This window comes from Crinia signifera, chromosome 11 (genome assembly GCF_055691185.1).
Source record: "Crinia signifera chromosome 11, ASM5569118v1, whole genome shotgun sequence".
NCBI classification, from domain to species: domain Eukaryota; kingdom Metazoa; phylum Chordata; class Amphibia; order Anura; family Myobatrachidae; genus Crinia; species Crinia signifera.
This window is the reverse complement of record NC_139227.1, coordinates 73,321,739-73,345,450: the sequence shown is the minus strand read 5'-3', so window position 1 is coordinate 73,345,450 and position 23,712 is coordinate 73,321,739. Positions and strand designations below refer to the sequence as shown.

Below are 23,712 nucleotides of genomic sequence, written 5' to 3'. Positions count from 1 at the left end.
ACGAACAATACATTTTTATTGTAGCACTGTATATCCATGTAGGTTCGTCCTACCGGAAGTCAACACCCGGGGACACTACAGATTGTAACACGGTAGAAACCCTCACACGTTCCCTTTATTGGAACCCTACACCTGTTTCCGGGGACTTACTATTTAAGGACACACATAGATCCTAAATGTATTTAAGGACACACATAGATCCTAAATGTATTGTTCGTAACACTGCACACTCACACTTTCAATAGGTACCCCGCACCGGAACTTCCGGGGACACTATTGATGGTCACTCAGTGACATATCACACTCCCACTCTAGGAACCTCACACAGGAAGTTCAGTTCCCAGGGATGACTACCTAAGGGAACACTACGTTCAATGGCCCACACTTACACGAGACCGCTTAACCGGATGTCCGTCTGCAGACACCGGAAGCGGACGTGTGGAGCGCATAATGAAACGCACTTACACTCCCTTCCCACTCGGGCTTATTCTAATTACACTTCGTATTCCATTTTGGTTCCAATAAGATATACCTGCCCACCTCTATTTTTTTAGGGAATTCAATTTAACTGCAATATACGTGGTTTCACTTTGTCCGATATGCGCATACCGGAAGTTGTCACTGAAACGCACAGTGGAACGCACTGGCGTCCCGGAAGTGCCAATTGTTTCAACAATTCTTCTTAACACGGCCTCCTACAAAGGAATTTGAGATATTTTATCTACCTTATATACCCAGCGCCGTTGCACCTATTGACACAACTTGTTTATTCATCCTATTTAGCCTTATTTTCGGCTATATATGAAAAAAGGCTCTTTCCCCTCCCACAGGAAGTGAGGTCACAGGTAGAGAGGTATATTAAGGTGCCACATCCAGCCATCAGTACACAGGTTCCTGGAGACCCCGTGATACTTGGTTTACACGCATTTGAGGTAAGGTTGCACTCCCTAAGACTCCATATTTGAGAGACTCATTATGTCATTGTACCCTATGTTTGTGTATGTGTGAATCCACTGTTGGTGTTGGAGACCATCTTTCCACCCCAAGGGTATGTGATTTTTCGATGTATGCATATTATGGGCCTATACCTGTCTAAATACGGGGATTGAAAGTGTGAGTGTGCAGTGTTATTATTAAGATCTCAATTTGATCTCACTTTAAAGGTTGTATAAACAAACCCACTAGAACCTGAAGAATACCACATTTGGTACCATTTTATCAGCTGATTTATGCAAATCCATCTTTTTGTCTAAAAAGACCACACCCATTCCGGTATGTAAACTATATTTTTTGTTGTATGTTCCAACGTTAATTCCATCTATAGCTAATAAAGATTTGACGTAAGGCCTTTGTTTATTATAGAGGCAGTTCAAATCTTTCATTGTGGACTGAACATTTTTAGCCTGAGAGACTTATTTACCACCATTGGTATGTATCTATTATTTATAGGGTTTGTTTCCCATTTATAAAAACTATATTATAATAAACATATCTGTTTTTGCCCCTATAGGCAACTCTTATTAAAGTCTACAAAAAAATATATAATCCCACCCACAGACTGTGTAGGAGATTTCTCCTCATTTGGGTAGGTAGAAAAATAGTAATTTCTGATAAAATTCCCCTATCGCTCAGTTTGCTATTTCATTCATTCCTTCATTCATCTCCTCCTCCTCGCCTCCTCGAACCAACTCCATTTTCTCCTTATCATTTTTCTTGAATGTACTTTGCCTCCCTCCCTGCATTTCATGCATTTTTTGTGTAAATTTTTCTATATTTGGATTATACTTCGTATAAATTTTTAGCATGTTTTAAATATATATATGTAACGGCATATTTTACCACTCACATAGATTGATTCATTGCCCCTGATGAAGTCCTTAGGGACGAAACGCGTTGTGCCGCGGATCTACAGTATATGTGGCATGTTTCTGAAAAAACCCGAACAAATGAAATCTTTTTACTGCTGGATGAACCATCAATAAACGTTTATCTGTTTTTTATGAAAACAACTGTTTATTTATTGTATGTATAGCCACAAAGTGGTACATTTAGCGCACCCCTATTCTCTTTTTCTATATATATATATATATATATATTTATATATATATATGTGTGTGTGTGTGTGTGTGTGTGTGTGTGTGGTAGGTTGCCTGCCACTCCTGTGCTGACAGGTACAGTGGGTTCCTTGCCCGGGTGCTCTCCTGGGGAGTGTGAACCCCCAAGTATCAGACCAATAAATACAGGTGTCACTCCGGGTCTTTGTGCAAACAAAAACTTTACTGCTTGGTCAACGCCGTTTCATGCTTAGCCCATCATCAGTGTCTGACAACGGTATTCATTGGTCTGATACTTGGGAGTTCACACTCCCCAGGAGAGCACCCGGGCAAGGAACCCACTGTACCTGTCAGCACAGGAGTGCCAGGGGCAACCTACCACACACACACACACACACACACACACACACACATATATATATATATATATATATATATATATATATATATATATATATATATATATAGAGCGGCTGTGGTTCGGCACTCCCTGTGACAGAGTAACTGCGGCCGGTGCCTATACAAAAAGGCAAATGTAGAAGTACGGTGGTATGGCACTCGTAGCCAATAATAAATTGAAGAAGGAGCCAAGTAGATAACAACGTTTCAATTTTTATCAATTTTCATCAGGTTATGATCTATATATGTTTATTTTTATCTTTACTGTATGTTGAAAATTATTAAACATTGTAATTGTTTTATGAATTGTATGTAACTCCAATCGGGGCGTATATATGTTTTTGCTGCCGGTTGGACTGTGTTAAAGTGATGCATTTTATGTTGTCTCTCTGCTACGCATGTCTATTATGTTTAAGTGGCATTGGCTGTTTACTGATTTTACTAATTGAGCCGGCGTATATAAAAACCCTGCCATACTTACCTCAGACATGCCTCCTGACGAAGTCATCAGTGACGAAACGCGTTGGAGCGTGGTCACCCGACGTATCAGATCCTGATTACAGTGTTACCTGTCCGTCTCGAGTCCGTGTGTGGAGAACGCCGCCGCCGCCTCTATTTCCATCTTGCCGGTCTTCTAGATTTCCTCTGGTGTTCGTGCTATACGCTGGTGTGCTGACGGTGATTACCACATATGCTGACTGCTGCTATCTTTAATGTATGTGAGCCTGCACTTTTTTCCAGTAAACGCTGTTTTAATCCTGCTCACCTGTGCGCTCCTCTTTCTCTTGTGTTACATGTGTTCTATTTGAGGCCGTGACAAAGCCTTTCAAGAGTGAGCAGCACTACTAACAGAAGACGGGTCTCACTGCTTTATAAGTATTACATTGCGCATATCCTCCTGTGTCTGTATATATATATATATATATATATATATATATATATATATATATATATATATATATATATATACTTTGGAGAAACCGCACACAAAGAGTAATTTCATTGGTAGGGTGCCAAATCACAAAAAGAATTGCATATATAACATTCCTACGCTGGGCAGAAAAGTGGTCTGCACACCAATTTGCAAAAAATAAGTATTTATCAGAGTAAAAAACAGTTTACAGCACATGGCAACATACTGCAAAAATACATTTTTCTAAAGAGGGGGCAGGTAACTTATCATATGTCCATTGCTTCTATAACCGGCATAATTTCAGGACACCCATCACCACCTCAGAGCATGATACCCAACAGCCTGTTTCGGTGGTGCTACCACCTTTATCAAGGGTACAAAGCAAAGTGAAACTGTTTCCAATAAATAAAGCAGGCGGTGGCACCAAAATCCAACAAACATACCTCACCTGTTAATCATAACACCTGAGTTGAGAGGCACTTGCGGGACCATGGAACACATGAAGCTGACCGTGGAACGCACTTCCGCTTCCAGTCCAGGTTCACCGCTAACCAAAACAAAGTAATCAGTGCATAGGCTGCCAGAGGAGCATTAAGACTCATCTGCAGGTGGTGCCATCAATATGACCGCTTGCCGCGGTCCTGTGTTCAACACACCATCGGTGTATATTGCACCATCCAGCGGCCGGGTCAATGGACATTACATCACTTCCTGCCAAGTGGAACGCACAGAGTAAGGTCATGGAGCGCACAACCATTGCTCTGGCTCCACCACTGTCAATCACATCTCCGTGCGGTGCATTCTATGCGGCTGTGAAACGCACAGCCATGACACATGCCTAGTCAATGATATAGAAACAATCAGGTACTATTCAGAACATACCAGGTTAGCCCAGGGTGTAGATATAAACAAGGGAGGATTTACTGTATGTTAAAGATAATGGCAACCACCATTCTGCCCTATATGAGACCAACACCATGTGACATATCTAAATCATGGAATAACATGTGTGTCCATTCCAGCTAGGACACATGATACATGTCATCAATAATTTATAACAAAAGGTGTGCAAATATATACACCAAGTGACACAAATATATACATATACAAACAAAAAGGAAAATATCATACATAATCGCAAAGCGTACTATCAGAAAGAAGGGAATGAACCCTCATGTACACAAAATGATAAAGGCATAGTATACACTCAAATGCCTCGCATCATGGCCAACAAGTACCTTCAAACGATAAATGAATTATAGACATGCGAGTAGTCCCACTACAGAAAGACGTTCATATTGAGCTCCTCATTAAGCCCATTAGGAGCTAAAGAATTCAAGTTATACATTTTTGCATTCCTTGTGTAATAGGGAAAGATGCCGGTCGCCACCCCTTTTGGGTGGTTTAATTTGGTATAGAGGCATAAACTTAAAGTCCCACATCGTGTGGCTGGCCTCAAATAAATGTCTCGCCACAGGAGGAGTAGTTTGATCACGTATCAGCATAGCTTTTTTAATTGAGGAGCGATGCATCCCTATCCGCTCCTTGAGCATCCGGATAGACAATAAATTTACTATCGCAGTTCATACGTTGTTTGAGTTTAAATTCGATACCACTTCTAGAGTTCAGGAAGGTGTCGCCCGTGATCATGTATTGGCAGTTGATGCACCCACTGCACCTATAGGCGCCACTTTTACCACCCAACCAGGTGTTTCTGTTGGCTGTCTGACCAATATTGGAGGATGTAATCTGGTCTTTAAAGTTGCTGCTCTGTTTAAATGGGAATAACGGTTTTTCGCCACAAAAAGCGCCCATGGTGGGATCTGATTCTAGTATGTGCCAGTGCTCAAACACCACTTCTCTAAGCTTAGCCGAGGCTATAGAGAATGTGGTAGGAAAAATCATACACTGTATTGTCTTATCCCGTTTGGGCTGGGATAGTAGAGTATTCCTGTCCAATTGGAGGCATCTCTGGATAGCCCCTTCTACCTCCATCTTGTCGTAACCTCTATCAATAAAGTCCTTACCCATGGCTTGTAGGGCCATGGGAAGTTCCGTGACATTTGAAATGATCCTGACAACTCCTAGGAGTTGAGAGTAAGGTATTCCTCTTTTGAGTGAGGGTGGATGGAAACTATCCGCTCGAAGGACTGAATTTGTATCCGTGGGCTTTCTATAAATCGAGGTGCCCAACTTGTTCTCCTCAATCCTAACATCAACGTCTAAAAAACTTAATTTGGTGGGACTACTCACATGTGAGAACCGAATAGTACCTGGTAATCCATTCAGGTGTTGAATGAAGAGATCCAGCTTATCAGGGCCCCCGGTCCACAGAAAAAAAATGTCGTTGATAAATCTAACATAGGATGTAATAAACTTGGAAAAATTACTATTATTCAAAATATGTGATGTCCCATAATCGTGCATGTATAAATTGGCATAGGCCGGGGCCATGTAAGAGCCCATGGCCATGCCCTGTAACTGCAGAAAGAAAGAATTATCGAACAAAAAATAATTTTGATGTAAAATGAAATCAATCAGTTACATAAAATAATCGACCGGAGGACCATTGTAAGCTGGACTCTGTGTAACGATGCGCTTAATAGCATCTATTCCTGATACATGGTTGATATTTGTATATAAGCTTGTGATGTCACAAGTGACTAGCAAGCTTTTGGGGGGTACTACACCAATATTGTTAATGTGAGTTAAAAAGTCAGTAGTGTCTTTAAGAATGATATCCACCTCAAGTACGACAGCTTGAAGAAAAAAATCTACAAACTGGGACAGATTCAGGCAAAGCGAATTTCTAAAGGAGATAATCGGCCTCCCTGGTGGTCTATGGAGGCTCTTATGAATTTTGGGTAGTATATGAATCAATGGGGTGACCGGGTACAATTGAGACAAAAACTCACACGTTACCTCATTGATCCACACGTTGGTCACACCCATTGATAGAATACTATCCAGTTCCTTGGAGTACATTGACGTGGGGTCATATCGCAATGCTTTGTAGCATTGCGTATCGGCCAATTGTCGCTTGACTTCTGCGACATAGTCACTGGTGTTCATGACCATCACTAACACACCAGTGCAGCACTTTAAAAAGAAAAGTTCCTTTGACCCCCCCCCCCCCCTTGCTTCAATGCCTCCATTGCCACTTTCATTAGATTGGTCAGACTAGATCTGATACCCTTCATGAAGAAACAGAGAATATCTTACTCTAATGTTTCTTCCTATGAGAAACAGGCCATTACCAGTTTGAATTCCAATAAACACATTGTAGTTCGTGCCGCCGATAAAGGCGGCGGCGTGGTGGTCATGAACACCAGTGACTATGTCGCAGAAGTCCATTGTGGTCAGGGCCGGTGCTAGGGTGTTCGGTGCCCTCCTGCAAACTTTACATTTGCGCCCTCTCCTAATTTACAAAGGGACCGCGCACACAAAAAAACACAGTAAACCATCTTATTCACATTATACAGCACCAGTGCCATAACTAGACATTTTGGTGCCCTGTGCCAGAAAGTGAATTTGTGACTGCCCCATGAACTGGGGCACGCCAAAAAATAGGGGTGTGGCTTCATGGGGAAGTGGCATGGCAACATAACAGTACCAATAACACCATAATGCCATTACACATTATGGCTCACGTGGTAATGCCACACAGTAATGCCTATGCCACACATGTGATGCGCTTACACATTATGCCACATGCTGTAATTCCCCTCACACAATATGCTGCACACTTTTATGCTCATATGACACTAGTGCCTTTTATTCACATTACACTTCATAGTAGTGCCCATACACAAAGGGGGAAATTTACTAAGATGTGAGTTGTATTTCACATGGGATGTTGCTATGGGCAACCAATCAGATGCTATCTTTTATCTTCTAGAAGGTGCTAAAATAATGAGAAGTAGTTTCTGATTGGTTGCCCATAGCAACATCCCATGTGAAATACAACTCACATCTTAGTAAATTTCCCCCAAAATGTCCACAGTAGTAGCTTTGCATAACATAAACGCCCACTGTGCCCTCAGTAGTATCGCTGACTATACATATTGTCCGCACCAGTTACCAAAAGTCTTGGCACTGATTATACATAACACACACACCAGTTGCCGACAGTAGTAGTGCTGCCTATACATAATGCCCACACCAACTGCCGACAGTAGTAGTGCTGCCTATACATAACAACCACACCAGTTGCAGACAGTAGTAGCACTGCTTTTACCGTATGCCCACACCAGTTTCCAACAGTAATAGCGCTGCATTTAGCTAATGCCCACACCAGTGCCCGACAGTAGTAGCGCTGATTTAAACTAATGTGCACACCAGTTGCTGACAGTAGTAGTGATGCCTAACACCAACACCAGTTGCCGACAGTAGTAGTGGTGCGTAATGCCCACACCAGATGCCAACAGTAGTAGCGCTTCTTATACCTAATGCCCACGCCAATTGCTGACAGTAGTAACGTTGCTTATAACTAATGCCCACACCAGTTGCCGACAGTAGTAGCGATGCGTAATGCCCACACCAGCTGCCAACAGTAGTAGCGCTGCCTATATGTAATGCCCACACCAGTTGCCAACAGTAGTAGTGCTGCCTATACATAACAACCACACCAGTTGCTGACAGTAGTATCGCTGCCTATATGTGACACCCACACCAGCTGCCGACAGTAGTAGTGCTGCCTATACATAATGCCCACACCAGTTGCCGACAGTAGTATCGCTGCCTGTATGTAACGCCCACACCAGTTGCCGACAGTAGTAGTGCTGCCTATACATAATGCCCACACCAGTTGCCGACAGTAGTATCGCTGCCTATACATAATGCCCACACCAGTTGCCGACAGTAGTAGTGCTGCCTATACATAACAAACACACCAGTTGCTGATAATAGTAGCCCTGCTTATACCTAATGCCTACACCCGTTGCCGACAGAAGTAGCGATGCTTTTACCTAATGCCCACACCCGTTGCCGACAGTAATATCGCTGCTTTTAGCTAATGCCCACACCAGTAGCCGACAGTAATAGCGCTGATTTTAACTAATGCCCACACCAGTTGCCGACAGTAGTAGTGATGCTTATACCTAATGCCTACACCAGTTGCCAACAGTAATAGCGCTGATTTTAACTAATGCCCACACCAGTTGCCGACAGTAGTAGCTGCCTACAGTATATGTAACGCCCACACCAGTTGCCGACAGCAGTAGCACTGCCTATATGTAACGCCCACACCAGTTGCTGACAGTAGTAGCGCTGCCTATATGTAACACCCACACCAGCTGCCGACAGTAGTATCGCTGCCTATATGTAACGCCCACACCAGCTTCTGACAGTAGTAGCTGCCTACAGTATATGTAACGCCCACACCAGTTGCCGACAGCAGTAGCACTGCCTATATGTAACGCCCACACCAGTTGCTGACAGTAGTAGCGCTGCCTATATGTAACACCCACACCAGCTGCCGACAGTAGTAGCGCTGCCTATATGTAACGCCCACACCAGCTTCTGACAGTAGTATTGCTGCCTATATGTAAAACGCCCACACCAGCTGCTGACAGTAGTAGTGCTGCCTATACATAATGCCCACACCAGTTGCTGACAGTAGTAGTGCTGCCTATATGTAATGCCCACATCAGTTGCAGACAGTAGTAGCACTGCCTATACATAACACCCACACCAGTTGCTGACAGTAGTATCGCTGCCTATATGTAACGCCCACACCAGCTGCCGACAGTATCGCTGCCTGTATGTAACGCCCACACCAGCTGCTGACAGTAGTATTGTTGCCTATATGTAACGCGCACACAACAGCTGCTGACAGTAGTATTGCTGCCTATATGTAATGCCTACACCAGCTGCCGACAGTAGTATCGCTGCCTATATGTAGCGCCCACGCCAGCTGCCGACAGTAGTATCGCTGCCTATATGTAAAGCCCATACCAGCTGCCGACAGTAGCATCGCTGCCTATATGTAACGCCCACATCCGCTGCCGACAGTAGTATTGCTGCCTATATGTAACACCCACACCAGCTGCCGACAGTAGTATCGCTGCCTATATGTAAAGCCCACACCAGCTGCCGACAGTAGCATGGCTGCCTATATGTAACGCCCACAACAGCTGCCGACAGTAGTATCGCTGCCTATATGTAACGCCTACACCAGCTGCCGACAGTAATATCGCTGCCTATATGTAACGGCCACACCAGCTGCCGACAGTAGTAGCACTGCCTATATGTAACGCCCACACCAGCTGCCGACAGTAGTATTGCTGCCTATATGTAACGCCCACACCAGTTGCTGACAGTAGTAGCGCTGCCTATATGTAACGCCCACACCAGCTGCCGACAGTAGTATCGGTGCCTATATGTAATGCCCACACCAGCTGCCGACAGTAGTATCGCTGCCTATATGTAATGCCCACACCAGCTGCCGACAGTAGTCGCGCTGCCCATATGTAATGCCTACACTAGCTGCCGACAGTAGTAGCGCTGCCTATATGTAATGCCCACAGCAGTTGCTGTCAGTAGTAGCGCTGCCTCTATGTAACGCTCACACCAGCTGCTGAAATAGGTATCGCTGCCTATATGTAACGCCCACACCAGCTGCCGACAGTAGCACTGCCTACATGTAACGCCCACACCAGTTTCCGACAGTAGTATCGCTGCCTGTATGTAACGCCCACACCAGTTGCCGACAGTAGTATCGCTGCCTATACATAATGCCCACACCAGTTGCCGACAGTAGTATCGCTGCCTATACATAATGCCCACACCAGTTGCCGACAGTAGTAGTGCTGCCTATACATAACAAACACACCAGTTGCTGATAATAGTAGCCCTGCTTATACCTAATGCCTACACCCGTTGCCGACAGAAGTAGCGATGCTTTTACCTAATGCCCACACCCGTTGCCGACAGTAATATCGCTGCTTTTAGCTAATGCCCACACCAGTAGCCGACAGTAATAGCGCTGATTTTAACTAATGCCCACACCAGTTGCCGACAGTAGTAGCGATGCTTATACCTAATGCCTACACCAGTTGCCAACAGTAATAGCGCTGATTTTAACTAATGCCCACACCAGTTGCCGACAGTAGTAGCTGCCTACAGTATATGTAACGCCCACACCAGTTGCCGACAGCAGTAGCACTGCCTATATGTAACGCCCACACCAGTTGCTGACAGTAGTAGCGCTGCCTATATGTAACACCCACACCAGCTGCCGACAGTAGTATCGCTGCCTATATGTAACGCCCACACCAGCTTCTGACAGTAGTATTGCTGCCTATATGTAAAACGCCCACACCAGCTGCTGACAGTAGTAGTGCTGCCTATACATAATGCCCACACCAGTTGCTGACAGTAGTAGTGCTGCCTATATGTAATGCCCACATCAGTTGCAGACAGTAGTAGCACTGCCTATACATAACACCCACACCAGTTGCTGACAGTAGTATCGCTGCCTATATGTAACGCCCACACCAGCTGCCGACAGTATCGCTGCCTGTATGTAACGCCCACACCAGCTGCTGACAGTAGTATTGTTGCCTATATGTAACGCGCACACAACAGCTGCTGACAGTAGTATTGCTGCCTATATGTAATGCCTACACCAGCTGCCGACAGTAGTATCGCTGCCTATATGTAGCGCCCACGCCAGCTGCCGACAGTAGTATCGCTGCCTATATGTAAAGCCCATACCAGCTGCCGACAGTAGCATCGCTGCCTATATGTAACGCCCACATCCGCTGCCGACAGTAGTATTGCTGCCTATATGTAACACCCACACCAGCTGCCGACAGTAGTATCGCTGCCTATATGTAAAGCCCACACCAGCTGCCGACAGTAGCATGGCTGCCTATATGTAACGCCCACAACAGCTGCCGACAGTAGTATCGCTGCCTATATGTAACGCCTACACCAGCTGCCGACAGTAATATCGCTGCCTATATGTAACGGCCACACCAGCTGCCGACAGTAGTAGCACTGCCTATATGTAACGCCCACACCAGCTGCCGACAGTAGTATTGCTGCCTATATGTAACGCCCACACCAGTTGCTGACAGTAGTAGCGCTGCCTATATGTAACGCCCACACCAGCTGCCGACAGTAGTATCGGTGCCTATATGTAATGCCCACACCAGCTGCCGACAGTAGTATCGCTGCCTATATGTAATGCCCACACCAGCTGCCGACAGTAGTCGCGCTGCCCATATGTAATGCCTACACTAGCTGCCGACAGTAGTAGCGCTGCCTATATGTAATGCCCACAGCAGTTGCTGTCAGTAGTAGCGCTGCCTCTATGTAACGCTCACACCAGCTGCTGAAATAGGTATCGCTGCCTATATGTAACGCCCACACCAGCTGCCGACAGTAGCACTGCCTACATGTAACGCCCACACCAGTTTCCGACAGTAGTATCGCTGCCTATATGTAACGCCCACACCAGCTGCTGACAGTAGTATCGCTGCCTATATTTAACACACACACCAGCTGCCGAAAGTAGTATCGCTGCCTATATGTAACACCCAGACCAGCTGCCGACAGTAGTATCGCTGCCTATATGTAACGCCCACATCCGCTGCCGGTAGTAGTATCGCTGCCTATATGTAACGCCCACATCCGCTGCCGGTAGTATGGGGGGGCAAGCATTGGAGACGCACAGATACCAGAATCCCCAGCGCACTCTCGCTGATTGCTGCGCCAGGGACAGGTACAATGAGGATGGCTCCATCTGGACACAGTTTGCTGACAGTATTACTCGCTCTCATACACTTTTTTTTTTTACCTTAAAATCTGTGGCAGCTCATCTTCTCCTTTCATCAGCCCTGCTGTTCTCCAGTGTAGCTCCGCCCCCTTGCCCCGTGTGGCTCCGCCCATCCGATCCGTGTAGCTCCGCCCCCTGTCCAGTCTCTGGTGACAGTCACTGCTGTACAGTAAGTTAGAGGGGGGTTGGGACATGGGAGCTGGGAAGGGCTTCATTCTGCTGGCGCTGCTGCCTGTAGTGTGACAGGCAGCAGCCACTGAAAGCAGCAGCAGCAGCAGCGCGGGGGAGAGAGGATGTGTTCTCTGCTCAGTACGCTCACTGACTGGCTCCCCCGTTGTCTTCCCAGCCTCAGCTGCACCACTTGAGTTGCTGGTGATCGCTGCGGCTGGCCTCGTCCTCTGTAAAAATGAAGAAGCAGGAAGCCCCCTACACGCACAAAGCTGGAGATGGGGACCACTTCCGGGCACGGCCACTGGTGCTATTACCCATAACTCCGCTGTGGCCGGCCCCTTCAGTCACATGTCACAGTGTCACCAGTAGCTGTCGGCCTCACTATCGGCCGGCCTCCCGGGAAAATTCCCGGTAACTTTAATGGCCAATCCGCCCCTGGTCTAGGGGTACATAGGGGTGCACTGTGCAAAACACTATTAAACCTGTTCACAATGACACTAGTCGACCTAACAGCTGTCGACCTTGTTAATTCCACTATCCACGCCACCCCGAAGCGTGGTGAGCGCAGCGAGGTCCGCGAGGGGACGCGGTACGCGTCTGACCGACCTTTTCATACCCCCACTATCATACCCCCACTATCGCCACACTTTATAAAATCAACTCCACGCCGACGTGGATAGTGGGGGTATGAAAAGGTCGGTCGGACGCGTACTGCGTCCGCTCGCCACGCTTCGGGGTGGCGTGGATAGTGGAATTAACACGGTCGACAGCTGTTACGTTGACTAGTGTCATTGTGAACAGGTTTAATAGTGTTTTGCACAGTGCACCCCTATGTACCCCTAGACGCAACTAAATTTAGACGCTTTAGCGTCTAAATTTAGATGCCCCCTTCTTAGAGGTTTGCAGGGAATCTAGATTTAGACACTTTAGCGTCTAAATCTAGACACCCCCTTTGATAGCGGTGTGCCGGGGTGTCTAGTTTAGAAGCCCCGTTTGTTAGCGGTGTGCCGTGGCGTCCAGTTTGGAACTACAAGTACCGCAATGGCCTGTCAGCTCTATGCTGATAACGTACATTACATCTAGAGCGGCGCGCGCACAGTAAACACAGAGTCTGGCAAGCTGCCAAGTTTCATGAGAGACTGTGCGCGTGGTGGCGCCGTGAAACTACACAAGTACCGAATACTCTACTATCCCAGCCCAAACGGGATAAGACAATACAGCATATGATTTTTCCTACCACATTCTCTATAGCCTCAGCTAAGCTTAGAGAAGTGGTGTTTGAGCACTGGCACATACTAGAATCAGATGCCACCATGGGCACTGTTTGTGACGAAAAACCGCTATTCGCATTTAAACGGAGCAGCAACTTTAAAGACCAGATTACATCCTCCGATATTGGTCCGACAGCCAACAGAAACACCTGGTTGGGTGGTAAAAGTGGTGCCTATAGGTGCATTGGGTGCGTCAACTGCCAATACATGATCACGGGCGACACCTTCCTGAACTCTAGAAGTGGTACCGAATTTAAACTCAAACAACGTATGAACTGCGATAGTAAATTTATCGTCTATGCGATTGTCTGCCCATGTCAATACCTCTATGTGGGTGAAACTATCCGGATGCTCAAGGAGCGGATAGGGATGCATCGCTCCTCAATTAAAAAAGCTACAGTATGCTGATACATGATCAAACTACTCCTCCTATGGCGAGACATTTCTTTGAGGCCAGCCACACGATGTGGGACTTTAAGTTTATGCCTCTATACCAAATTAAACCACCCAAAAGGGGTGGCGACTGGCATCTTTCCCTATTACAAAAGGAATGCGAATTTATGTATAACTTGAATTCTTTAGCTCCTAATGGGCTTAATGAGGAGCTCAATATGAACGTCTTTCTGTAGTGGGACTACTCGCATGTCTATAATTCATTTATCGTTTGAAGGTACTTGTTGGCCATGATGCGAGGCATTTGAGTGTATACTATGCCTTTATTAGTTCGTGTACATAAAGGGGTTCATTCCCTTCTTTGTTTTGCGATTATGTATGATATTTTCCTTTTTGTTTGTATATGTATATATTTGTGTCACTTGGTGTATATATTTGCACACCTTTTGTTATAAATTATTGATGACATGTATCATGTGTCCTAGCCGGGATGGACACACATGTTATTCCATGATTTAGATATGTCACATGGTGTTGGTCTCATATAGGGCAGAATGGTGGTTGCCATTATCTTTAACATACAGTAAATCCTCCCTTGTGTATATCTACACCCTGGGCTAACCTGGTATGTTCTGAATAGTACCTGATTGTTTCTATATCATTGACTAGGCATGTCTCATGGCTGTGCGTTTCACAGCCGCATAGATTGCACCGCACGGAGATGTGATTGACAGCGGTGGAGCCAGAGCAATGGTTGTGCGTTCCACGACCTTACTCTGTGTGTTCCACTTGGCAGGAAGTGATGTTATGTCCATTGACCCGGCCGCTGGACGGTGTGATATACACCGATGGTGTGTTGAACACAGGACCGCGGCAAGCGGTCGTATTGACGGCACCACCTGCAGCTGGTCTGTATGCTCCTCCGGCAGCCTATGCACTGTTTACTTTGTTTTGGTTAGCGGTGAACCTGGACCGGAAGCGGAAGTGCGTTCCACGGTCAGCTTCATGCGTTCCATGGTCCCGCAAGTGCCTCTCAACTCCGGTGTTATGATTAACAGGTGAGGTATGTTTGTTTGATTTTGGTGCCACCGTCTGCTCTATTTATTGGCAACAGTTTCACTTTGCTTTGTACCCTTGATAAAGGTGGTAGCACCACCGAAACAGGATGTCGGGTATCATGCTCTGAGGTGGTGACAGGTGTCCTGAAATTATGCCGGTTATAGAAGCAATGGACATATGATAAGTAACCTGCCCTCTCTTCAGAAAAATGTATTTTTGCAGTACAGTATGTTGCCATGTGCTGTAAACTGTTTTTACTCTGATAAATACTTCTTTTTTTGCAAATTGGTGTACAGACCACTTTTCTGCCCAGCATAGGAATGTTTTATTTATATATATATATATATATATATATATATATATATATATATATATATATATATATATATATATATATATATATATATATTGTTCCCGGACCACAACCCGTGTAGATATATAGGTATAAATATAGCTGGTGCAAGCCATTTCAGTTTGCACAAAGACCAGGGGCGAAATGTAATGGGAGGAGATTTTTTTTTTTTTGCGGTTTTTTTCCGCAGAATATGCCGTTTTCGGGCATTTCCCGAAAATCGCATATTTTATAGGGTGCAATTTGCGGCAAAAATCGCATTTTTTAAAGGTGCGATTTTTAGTTAGACTAAAAATCGCATCCAGATGTTTTCCCATTAAAAAGTATAGAACTCGCATATTTAATGGGTTGCGATTTTTAGTAAAGGTTACTAATAATCGCAAAAAAAATAGACCAGGTTCTGACTGGCGATTTTATCAGAAACATGCACAGATCATTGAGATCTGTGCATGGTTCTGTTGTAAAAAAAATAGTTAAAAGAAAAAAAACGGCGTGCGGTCCCCCCTCCTAAGCATAACCAGCCCCGGGCTCAAAAAGCCGGTGCTGGTATCCTATTTTGTTTGAGGGACAAACAAATAGGGTTTCCCTTGATTTAATGAAACCAGCACCAGGCTCAAGGTCCCGCGCTGGTTCCCAAAATACGGGGGACAAAATGACTAGGGGTCCCCCGTATTTTAAGAACCAGCACCAGACTCAACCAGCCAGCAGGGTAATGCCACAACCGGGGGACACTTATTATATAAGGTCCCGCGGCCATATCATTGATGAAAGCAAAGATGAAACATCTCTGCGCCTCTCCAGTCCGTGAGCGAGTACCAGCCGGGAGCAGCGCGTCTGCCGGAGAAGATGCCGGGGTCGTCGCCGGGGACCAGGTGAGTAGGATTTCCTTTCTTAGGTACCCCTTTTGGATTACTTCGGATCCTGGACCCCGGAGACACAGCCCTGGAGCCCAGGACCCCGGACCAGCCCCAGAACCAGGACCAAGGCCCCAAACCGGACTCTTCAGCCCTGGAGCCCAGGACCCTGGACCAGCCCCGGAACCTGGACCAAGGCCCCGGAACCGGACTCTTCAGCCCAGGAGCCCCGGACCCAGGATCCAGGGACCGACCTACAGGCTCAAGGTAGGTAAGTATCAGTATGTGTGGGCTGTGGATGTATTAAACTTTTATTTTTCTGGGTGTCAGTGTGTTTTATTTAACAATTTTTTGTACTGTGGAACTACAAGTGCCAGCGGGCCCTTTAATACCCCGCATGCTGGGACTTGTGGTTCTCCAAGTCCCAGCATGCGGGGTAGGCTTGCTGGGAATCATAGTTCTACAGTATAAGACAATAGTTTTTATTCTTTTTTTTACACTTTTCATCAGCCCGATGCCCACCGCCCAGGGGTATCGGGGACAGCCCCGGACTTTCAGCATGGGCTGGTAAGTCCTGGAGGGGGGGGGACCCCTTCATTGGGGGGGTCCCCACTTCCCCAGGACCCCTGCCCATGCTGACCAGCCACGGGACCTTATATAATAAGTGTCCCCCGGCTGTGGCATTACCCTGCTGGCTGGTTGGGTCTGGTGCTGGTTCTTAAAATACGGGGGACCCCTAGTAATTTTGTCCCCCGTATTTTGGGAACCATCGCTGGACCTTGAGCCTGGTGCTGGTTTCATTAAATCAAGGGAACCCCTATTTGTTTGTCCCTCTGATTTTATGATACCAGCACCGGCTTTTTGAGCCCGGGGCTGGTTATGCTTAGGAGGGGGGACCGCACGCCGTTTTTTTTTTTTTTTGTTTCAACACACCGCACAGTACTGAAAATGTGCCGATTTTCATGACTGAAAATCGCACATTTTCAGGACTTAAAAATCGCTCGAAATCGCACCATATCGCACTTTTTTGCCGCAAATTCGCATCTCATTACATATAGTCATACATATTACTTCGCCCCAGGAGTGACACCTGTTTTCCTTGGTTATATATATATATATATATATATATATATATATATATATATATATATATATATATATATATATATATAAAACATTTGTTGTATATTTTATTACAATGCCAGGGTACAGGTACTTATTACCGGCGGGGGATGCAGCCACAGTTTCTGGTGTTCTCATCCCCCGCCCTGCATTCATTAGTGACAGTATTGGCATACTATATGCTCCATTTGGAGCAAGGCGGCCATGAGCGCAGATGGATGGAGCAGGGCGGGCAGGGTACGTACTGTATGCTCCGTAGAGCAGGGCGGGTGGGGGAGCAGGGGGAGGGAGCGGGACATGCTGCATGTGGTATGCTCCGTTAGGAGCAGGGCGGGCGAGAAAGATGGCGGAGGGAGTGGGGCGTATTGCATATAGTATGCTCTATTAGGGGCAGGGCAGGCGGGCTGTGCGCTGTATGCTCCGTTAGGAGCAGGGCGGGCGGGGAAGCAGGGGGAGGGAGCGGGGAGGGAGCATACGGTGTGCTGGGTGGGCAGGCTGTGCGCTCACTGTATGCTCCGTTAGGAGCAGGGCGGACGGGGGAGGGAGCCGGGCTGAAAGTGTCTCATCTTTCAGCCCGGCTGCCATGTACACACACAGCGATGATGGATGAAAAACCATCCATCATCGCTGGCATGCTGGTAAAAGCAGCCGACAGTGGACTTTGCTAACGATGATGCGGGAGTGCGCATCATCGCTAATCGGTCACCCCTGGGTCATACACACAAGCCGACTTTCATCTGAAAAGCGCTCAAAACAGCTGTTTTGAGCGCTTTTCAGATGAAAGTCGGCAAGTGTGTATGGGCTTTTAGACAACAAAATAAAGGCCCTTATTCTGATTGACGCGGACTTTACCGCATTCTTACGGATCGCGTCTTTTCGCCGTCTGCGCATGCGTAGAGAACGCAACGCGCATGTGCCACGCCTAGACTCCGTACCAGTTCGGCAAAATCCCGTCCAAAACTGTTGCCCGCAATCAGTCGGGAAATATGGGCGTATTATGGGCGTCATGCGGAATGGCACATGGGCGTAGTTTCAAAGTGGGCAAAACGGGGCGGAAACATGGGCGGACACGGGGGAGTACACTTATGTTGGGGGGCGTACATTCGGAAACCACTCCGAATGCACGCGATCAAAAAGGGCAGAAATGTGCGGTGTCCACAAGTGTACTATTGCTTTGCGTACACCACTCGTTCATGCGGTAGGCGAACGTACGCCTAATGACTACAACCATTAACACCTGAACCCAATAGAATCTACTCCTTTACTCATTACTCACTAATAGGACGCTTGTCAGTGCTTTAATTGAAACCATTGCACTTCAATTGCTGTAAGGGTTAATGTGTGCAATGCATGTGTTAGGCATGCTTGTAAGGATATATTGGAATCTAATTGATTCCAATTCCAAATAAGCTGTTTTTTATGAGGGTAGGTAATTGAATAAGTGGGTCATGTGATGTATTGCAGAAGATACTTCATAGTGGGTTGTTTGGCGTAAATCCTCCGCTTACGTGCGGTAGCACCGCTTGGCTCCCGTTCGGATGCGGTATTCCCGAGCATACTCTGTAATACTCTGTAATACCGTGCCGAATCGGAGTGTTTCTCCCGCACACGCATGCTTTGTATGTCGTCCGTAAACACGCCCTGTTCTTAAAGAGTGAGTCCGTCCGAATGCGGAGGACACGTGGGCGTTTCTACGGACGATGGCCGCATGCGGAAAAACACCGTGGCGTGCGGACCGCTCCGTAAGAATGCGGGAATTTCCGCACCGATCAGAATAAGGGCCAAAGAGAGGATTACCTAATTAAGAGGAAACTGAATAAATATGTAAATAAAGTATATCCTCATTTAAAAGGAAAATAAGTTTGAAAAACTACTTGGGGTACATGACACGTTAATATAAACGTACAATTAACCGCACTAATAAATCAGGACTTCACAATCAAATTTTTTTTAAAGCACTATTTCTTACATTAATGCACTTCTTTTCATTCTTTTTTGTGGAGAGGAGAAATTATATATATCTCCCCTCTTTTTAACAAGAATATAAATAAAGGTTCATTTTTAATAAAATCACCTTCTCTCAAATCAGTTGAACAGACCGCATAACAATCCCTAGAGTGCACCTGAAACATCTCTAACTTTTTCTTCTTTAGCTATACATATTCACCCACAGCACCTGATATTGCATTGGAGTTACCCACTCAGGTTTACCCACTCAGGTACTAGTCAGGCCCACAATAGTTTTACTGCCAAATTGGACAGGATTGGGCCCATCCCATAGGGTAAGGCCATGGGTGTGTGGTATTATCCACGTGTGATATTATCCACATTCTGTCCATATGTCGGGCTGGCAGGGCCCGTATGTCGGGCTGGCTGAACTGTGAATCTTTTTAAAATAAAATTATATATTTTACCAGTTAAGAGTGCCCCGGCACATAGAGTCTACTATCTCCTGACAAATGACATGGAATTAGATCAGGCCTAAGGAGTACTGATGTGGGAATATAATGCACAGTCATGTGATCTAGCGGGACCATACATGTTGATGAAATCTGTCTTAATATCCCAAACCATTTTATAAATAAAAATTATAGATAGAGATAGATAGATATAGACAGATATACTTGTAGATATATAATCACCTGCACAGGCATGTCTCTTGTTTTTCTTTACTGCTTTGCTTTCCTTTATATTTATCTGTTAAACAAAATATTGTAAAAATTATTACTGGACATAGTGAAGTGGTCAGTACAGTCTCATGAATTCCATTTTCTGTTAAGGTGAATCAAACCAGTACGCCAGTCATGACTTGAAAAAGCAATGCTCAGGTTGGTTTCTGTGGTGTGGTCATTATACCTCCCAATTTTAATGGGTAAAGAAGACCTGCCGTGCCAGAAGTACCTACATGCCTGAAAAGGGGGTGAGGCTATGGGAGGTAGACATGGCATTCATCTTTTGTGGGGGGTGCCCAGTGCCCCCTAAGGCCCTAATTAACCTCCCAACACTGTTTGTTATCAAACTTACCAAAATATATCGGGATTCTGAGCATCAACATCCTGAATGTTGGGATCCCATACCCAACCTTATATATAGCCCCGGGCTTCAGTCCTGGACAGGGATTCCTGGGGAACACACCCCTTTATTGCTGGGTCCTCACTATACAAAAAGCCTCCCCAGCTGTGGTATTACCTTGCTGCCTGTGGTTTCAAAATATAGGGAACCTATTTTATCCCCGTACTTTTGGAGCCAGGACCAAACCAAGGACCTGGTCCTGGTTTTTGAAATACAGGGGTACCCCAGCACATTTTCCCCCAATATTTCTTAAACCAGGACAGGTCCTTGGACCTGGGGGATGGCCATGAAAATAAAGATTCCTTATCACATTGAGTGTGGATCATTTGGTCTACAGCAAGTTGGTCGACAGTCATTAGGTCAACACAAGCATTAGGTTGACATGGGCAAGATCAACAGCGAAAAAGTCAACATGGGGTTTTTCATTGTTTTTTTACCCGAATGTCGACACAGGACACTGAAACCTAGCACCACGTCCGCTCACCATGCTTTGGGCATGGTGGCTCACTAAGCTCAGCACACTATTTTATTCTCCCTCCACGCCCTAGTGGATGGTAGGGCATGAAATACTGCCTGACGTCAGATGTCGGCTCAAAAAACCCATGTTGACCTAGACCCATATCGACCTTTCAGCATGTCAGCCTTATGGTGTCAACCTAATGACTGTCGACCAACTTATGGTCGACCAAATGACCATTTCCCATCAAAGCAACTGCAATAAAGATTCTTTATTTGCCCAGATGTGCCATTAGTGAGCTGCAGGGACAGGGGGCTGTCCTGACAATCACTGAATAGTAATGTGATATGATTCAAATCACATTACTTCATGCTATGCCTAACACCTGCACTGCTGCACATCCACTGTTGGAAACTGAGAAAAGGGGCATGGGCACAAGCATTGATTATGTCTCCGGGTTTCTTTTATGAACTTCTGACTCTGAAAAGGGAACCGGGCTGGTCCCAGAGGTGATGCCAGCCCACAGTAACTAGCCACACACTGTAAAGTCTGGAGCTTGGTAGTGTACTAACCTATAAATTATCAAAAAATATACCTATTTGCAGACTATAAAAGTATTAAAGGGCGACTTCCGTTTCCAGCCTCATGGTGTGAGGGTGCTATACACGGAGCTCCCTCGAACACACCGGGACACCTCAGAGCCCAGCTGTCAGACACAATCCCCCAGCCCGAGATGGACTGCTTCATGACTCCATCAGCACCGTCAGCTACCCCCGCAACCCGGCAAGAAAAGTGCCGCTCCACATCTAATATGGCGCCGTACGCTGAGCGAGAATATGCCTCTCCTATATCTAAGAAGAACCCAGAGTCACACTTTTTAAATGTCTCAATTTCCTGCACAAGACATTATGGTCAGCATCCCGCAGAATTTAAGATCTTGTATGGGAAGGACAGAAGCTGTTTATGTTTCAGGACTATTCTGTGGAGTTAACTAGGGCTCGCAAAGCCCTCTCTCCTATTTGCTCCAAACTAGTTGATAAGGACCAAAAATTTGGCTTGCTCTATCCTGCCCGTCTACGTATATATGATGGTTCTTCACACAAGGACTTCCTGAACCCACGTGATGCCCAACCTTACCTCAGGGAACTGACCGCCCAAGCCTCCCAGGACATTAGTGGCCCTGCTCCAGCTGCTCAGGACCCCTGAGAAAGATACCGCATGATAATACATGGAACTACCATGCTGTTTTCTTTTTGTGCCGGCTCCACCAAATCTTGACAGTTTTCCACCTTAATGGAGTTTGGTTACCACGAACTGTACTTTAGACTCATACATCCACTACTGAATTTTCGTTGACTCAAATTTACGCCCGAATGCTCGCCCTACATGGTACAATGTTATATGGGTACTTGTTTCCTAGCACGGCGCCAGTGATAAAAATTGTATCCATTGGGCCCAAAAAATCGAGTCGATCGCATCGCATGCAACCAAATCACATGCGATGGACGCGATTTTTACATTGGAATCAATGTAAAATGGTCCCTGAGACCCGATTTTACATTGGCCCCAATGTTAAATACCCCCAGACCCCAATTTTCATTGTATCCCCACCCTGATGAGTCAAATGCCCCCCATTGTTAACGCCACCCCACGATGAACGCCAACCCGAAGCGTGGCGAGCGCAGCGCGCCCGCGAGGAGCGGCGGTACGCGTCCTCTGACCTTTTCATACCCCCCTATCCACGTCGGCATGGAGTTGATTATATATAGTGTGGCGAGCGCACACTATATATAGTGTACTTCACAGGTATTATGCGTCCTCTAGCGGGGCTCGCTGCGCTCGCCGCGCTTCGGATGCGGTGGCTCGCTGCGCTTGCCACACTATATAGAATCAACTCCACGCTGACGTGGATAGTGGGGGTATGAAAAGGTCAGAGGACGCGTACTGCTGCGCTCGCCATGCTTCGGGTTGGCGTTAATCGTGGGGTGGCCTTAACAATGGGGAGGCATTTGTCATGTAAAATACCCATCAGGGTGGGTATACAATGAAAAATCGGGTCCATTGGCCCATTTAACATTGTTCCCTATGTAAAATCGGGTCCATCGCATCGGTCGCATTGTATGCCATTATAATGGCATACAGTGGACCCGATTTTACATAGGCATTTAACATTGAATACAATGCATTCAATGTTAAATCGCGTTGGTTGCATCGTTCGCATCGGGACCTTAACTTAAGGCATACAATGGACGCGATTTTTTTATTGTCGGGCAAAAGGCTAAAAATAGCCCTAAAATCGTGTCGGTTGCGTCCATCGCATACCTTAAGTTAAGGTATGCGATCAACTACGACGGGCGCCGTGCTAGGAAACAAGTACCGTTATATGTTGACGCAAACATTTACAGATTTCCCATATATAAAAAGCTGCTCTCTGCTTCTTTTTTTTTTTGCAAATTTAATTTTTATTGATTTTAGGTACAGCAAATACAATCTATTTCAGATACAAGATTGCCAAGTATAGTATAATATGTTTGCATAGGAAAATACACAAATAATAGTTGCGGAAACAGTGGTATGTATAAAGAGAAAAGAGGGAGTGGAAGGAGAAAGAAAGGAAAAAGGAGGGGAAGGGGTACTCCGGTTCGTTCTTGAATATGACAATAAAAAAGATAACACATATAATCATGTATATATGAAACTGTATATGCAAACATAAACAAACAATCACACATTATCTATAGACAGGGCCGGATTAACAATGAGCCTGATCGAGCTACAGCTCCAGGCCCACTCTCCAGGCCCATTTTGTAGCT

The 23,712-nt window shown here is 45.9% G+C and overlaps 1 protein-coding gene across 1 annotated transcript in view; it reads right to left on the bottom strand.

Moving 5' to 3' along the window:
• Positions 1–20,056, bottom strand: part of LOC146045754 (phospholipase A and acyltransferase 4-like) — a 169,350-nt gene extending 149,294 nt beyond the window's left edge. The window contains exon 1 of the mRNA XM_083164801.1: positions 20,013–20,056. Coding sequence (XP_083020927.1) covers positions 20,013–20,024 — 12 coding nt within the window. The 5' untranslated portion in view covers positions 20,025–20,056. The remainder of the gene's footprint in view (positions 1–20,012) is intronic.
• Positions 20,057–23,712: the final 3,656 nt, after the last annotated feature.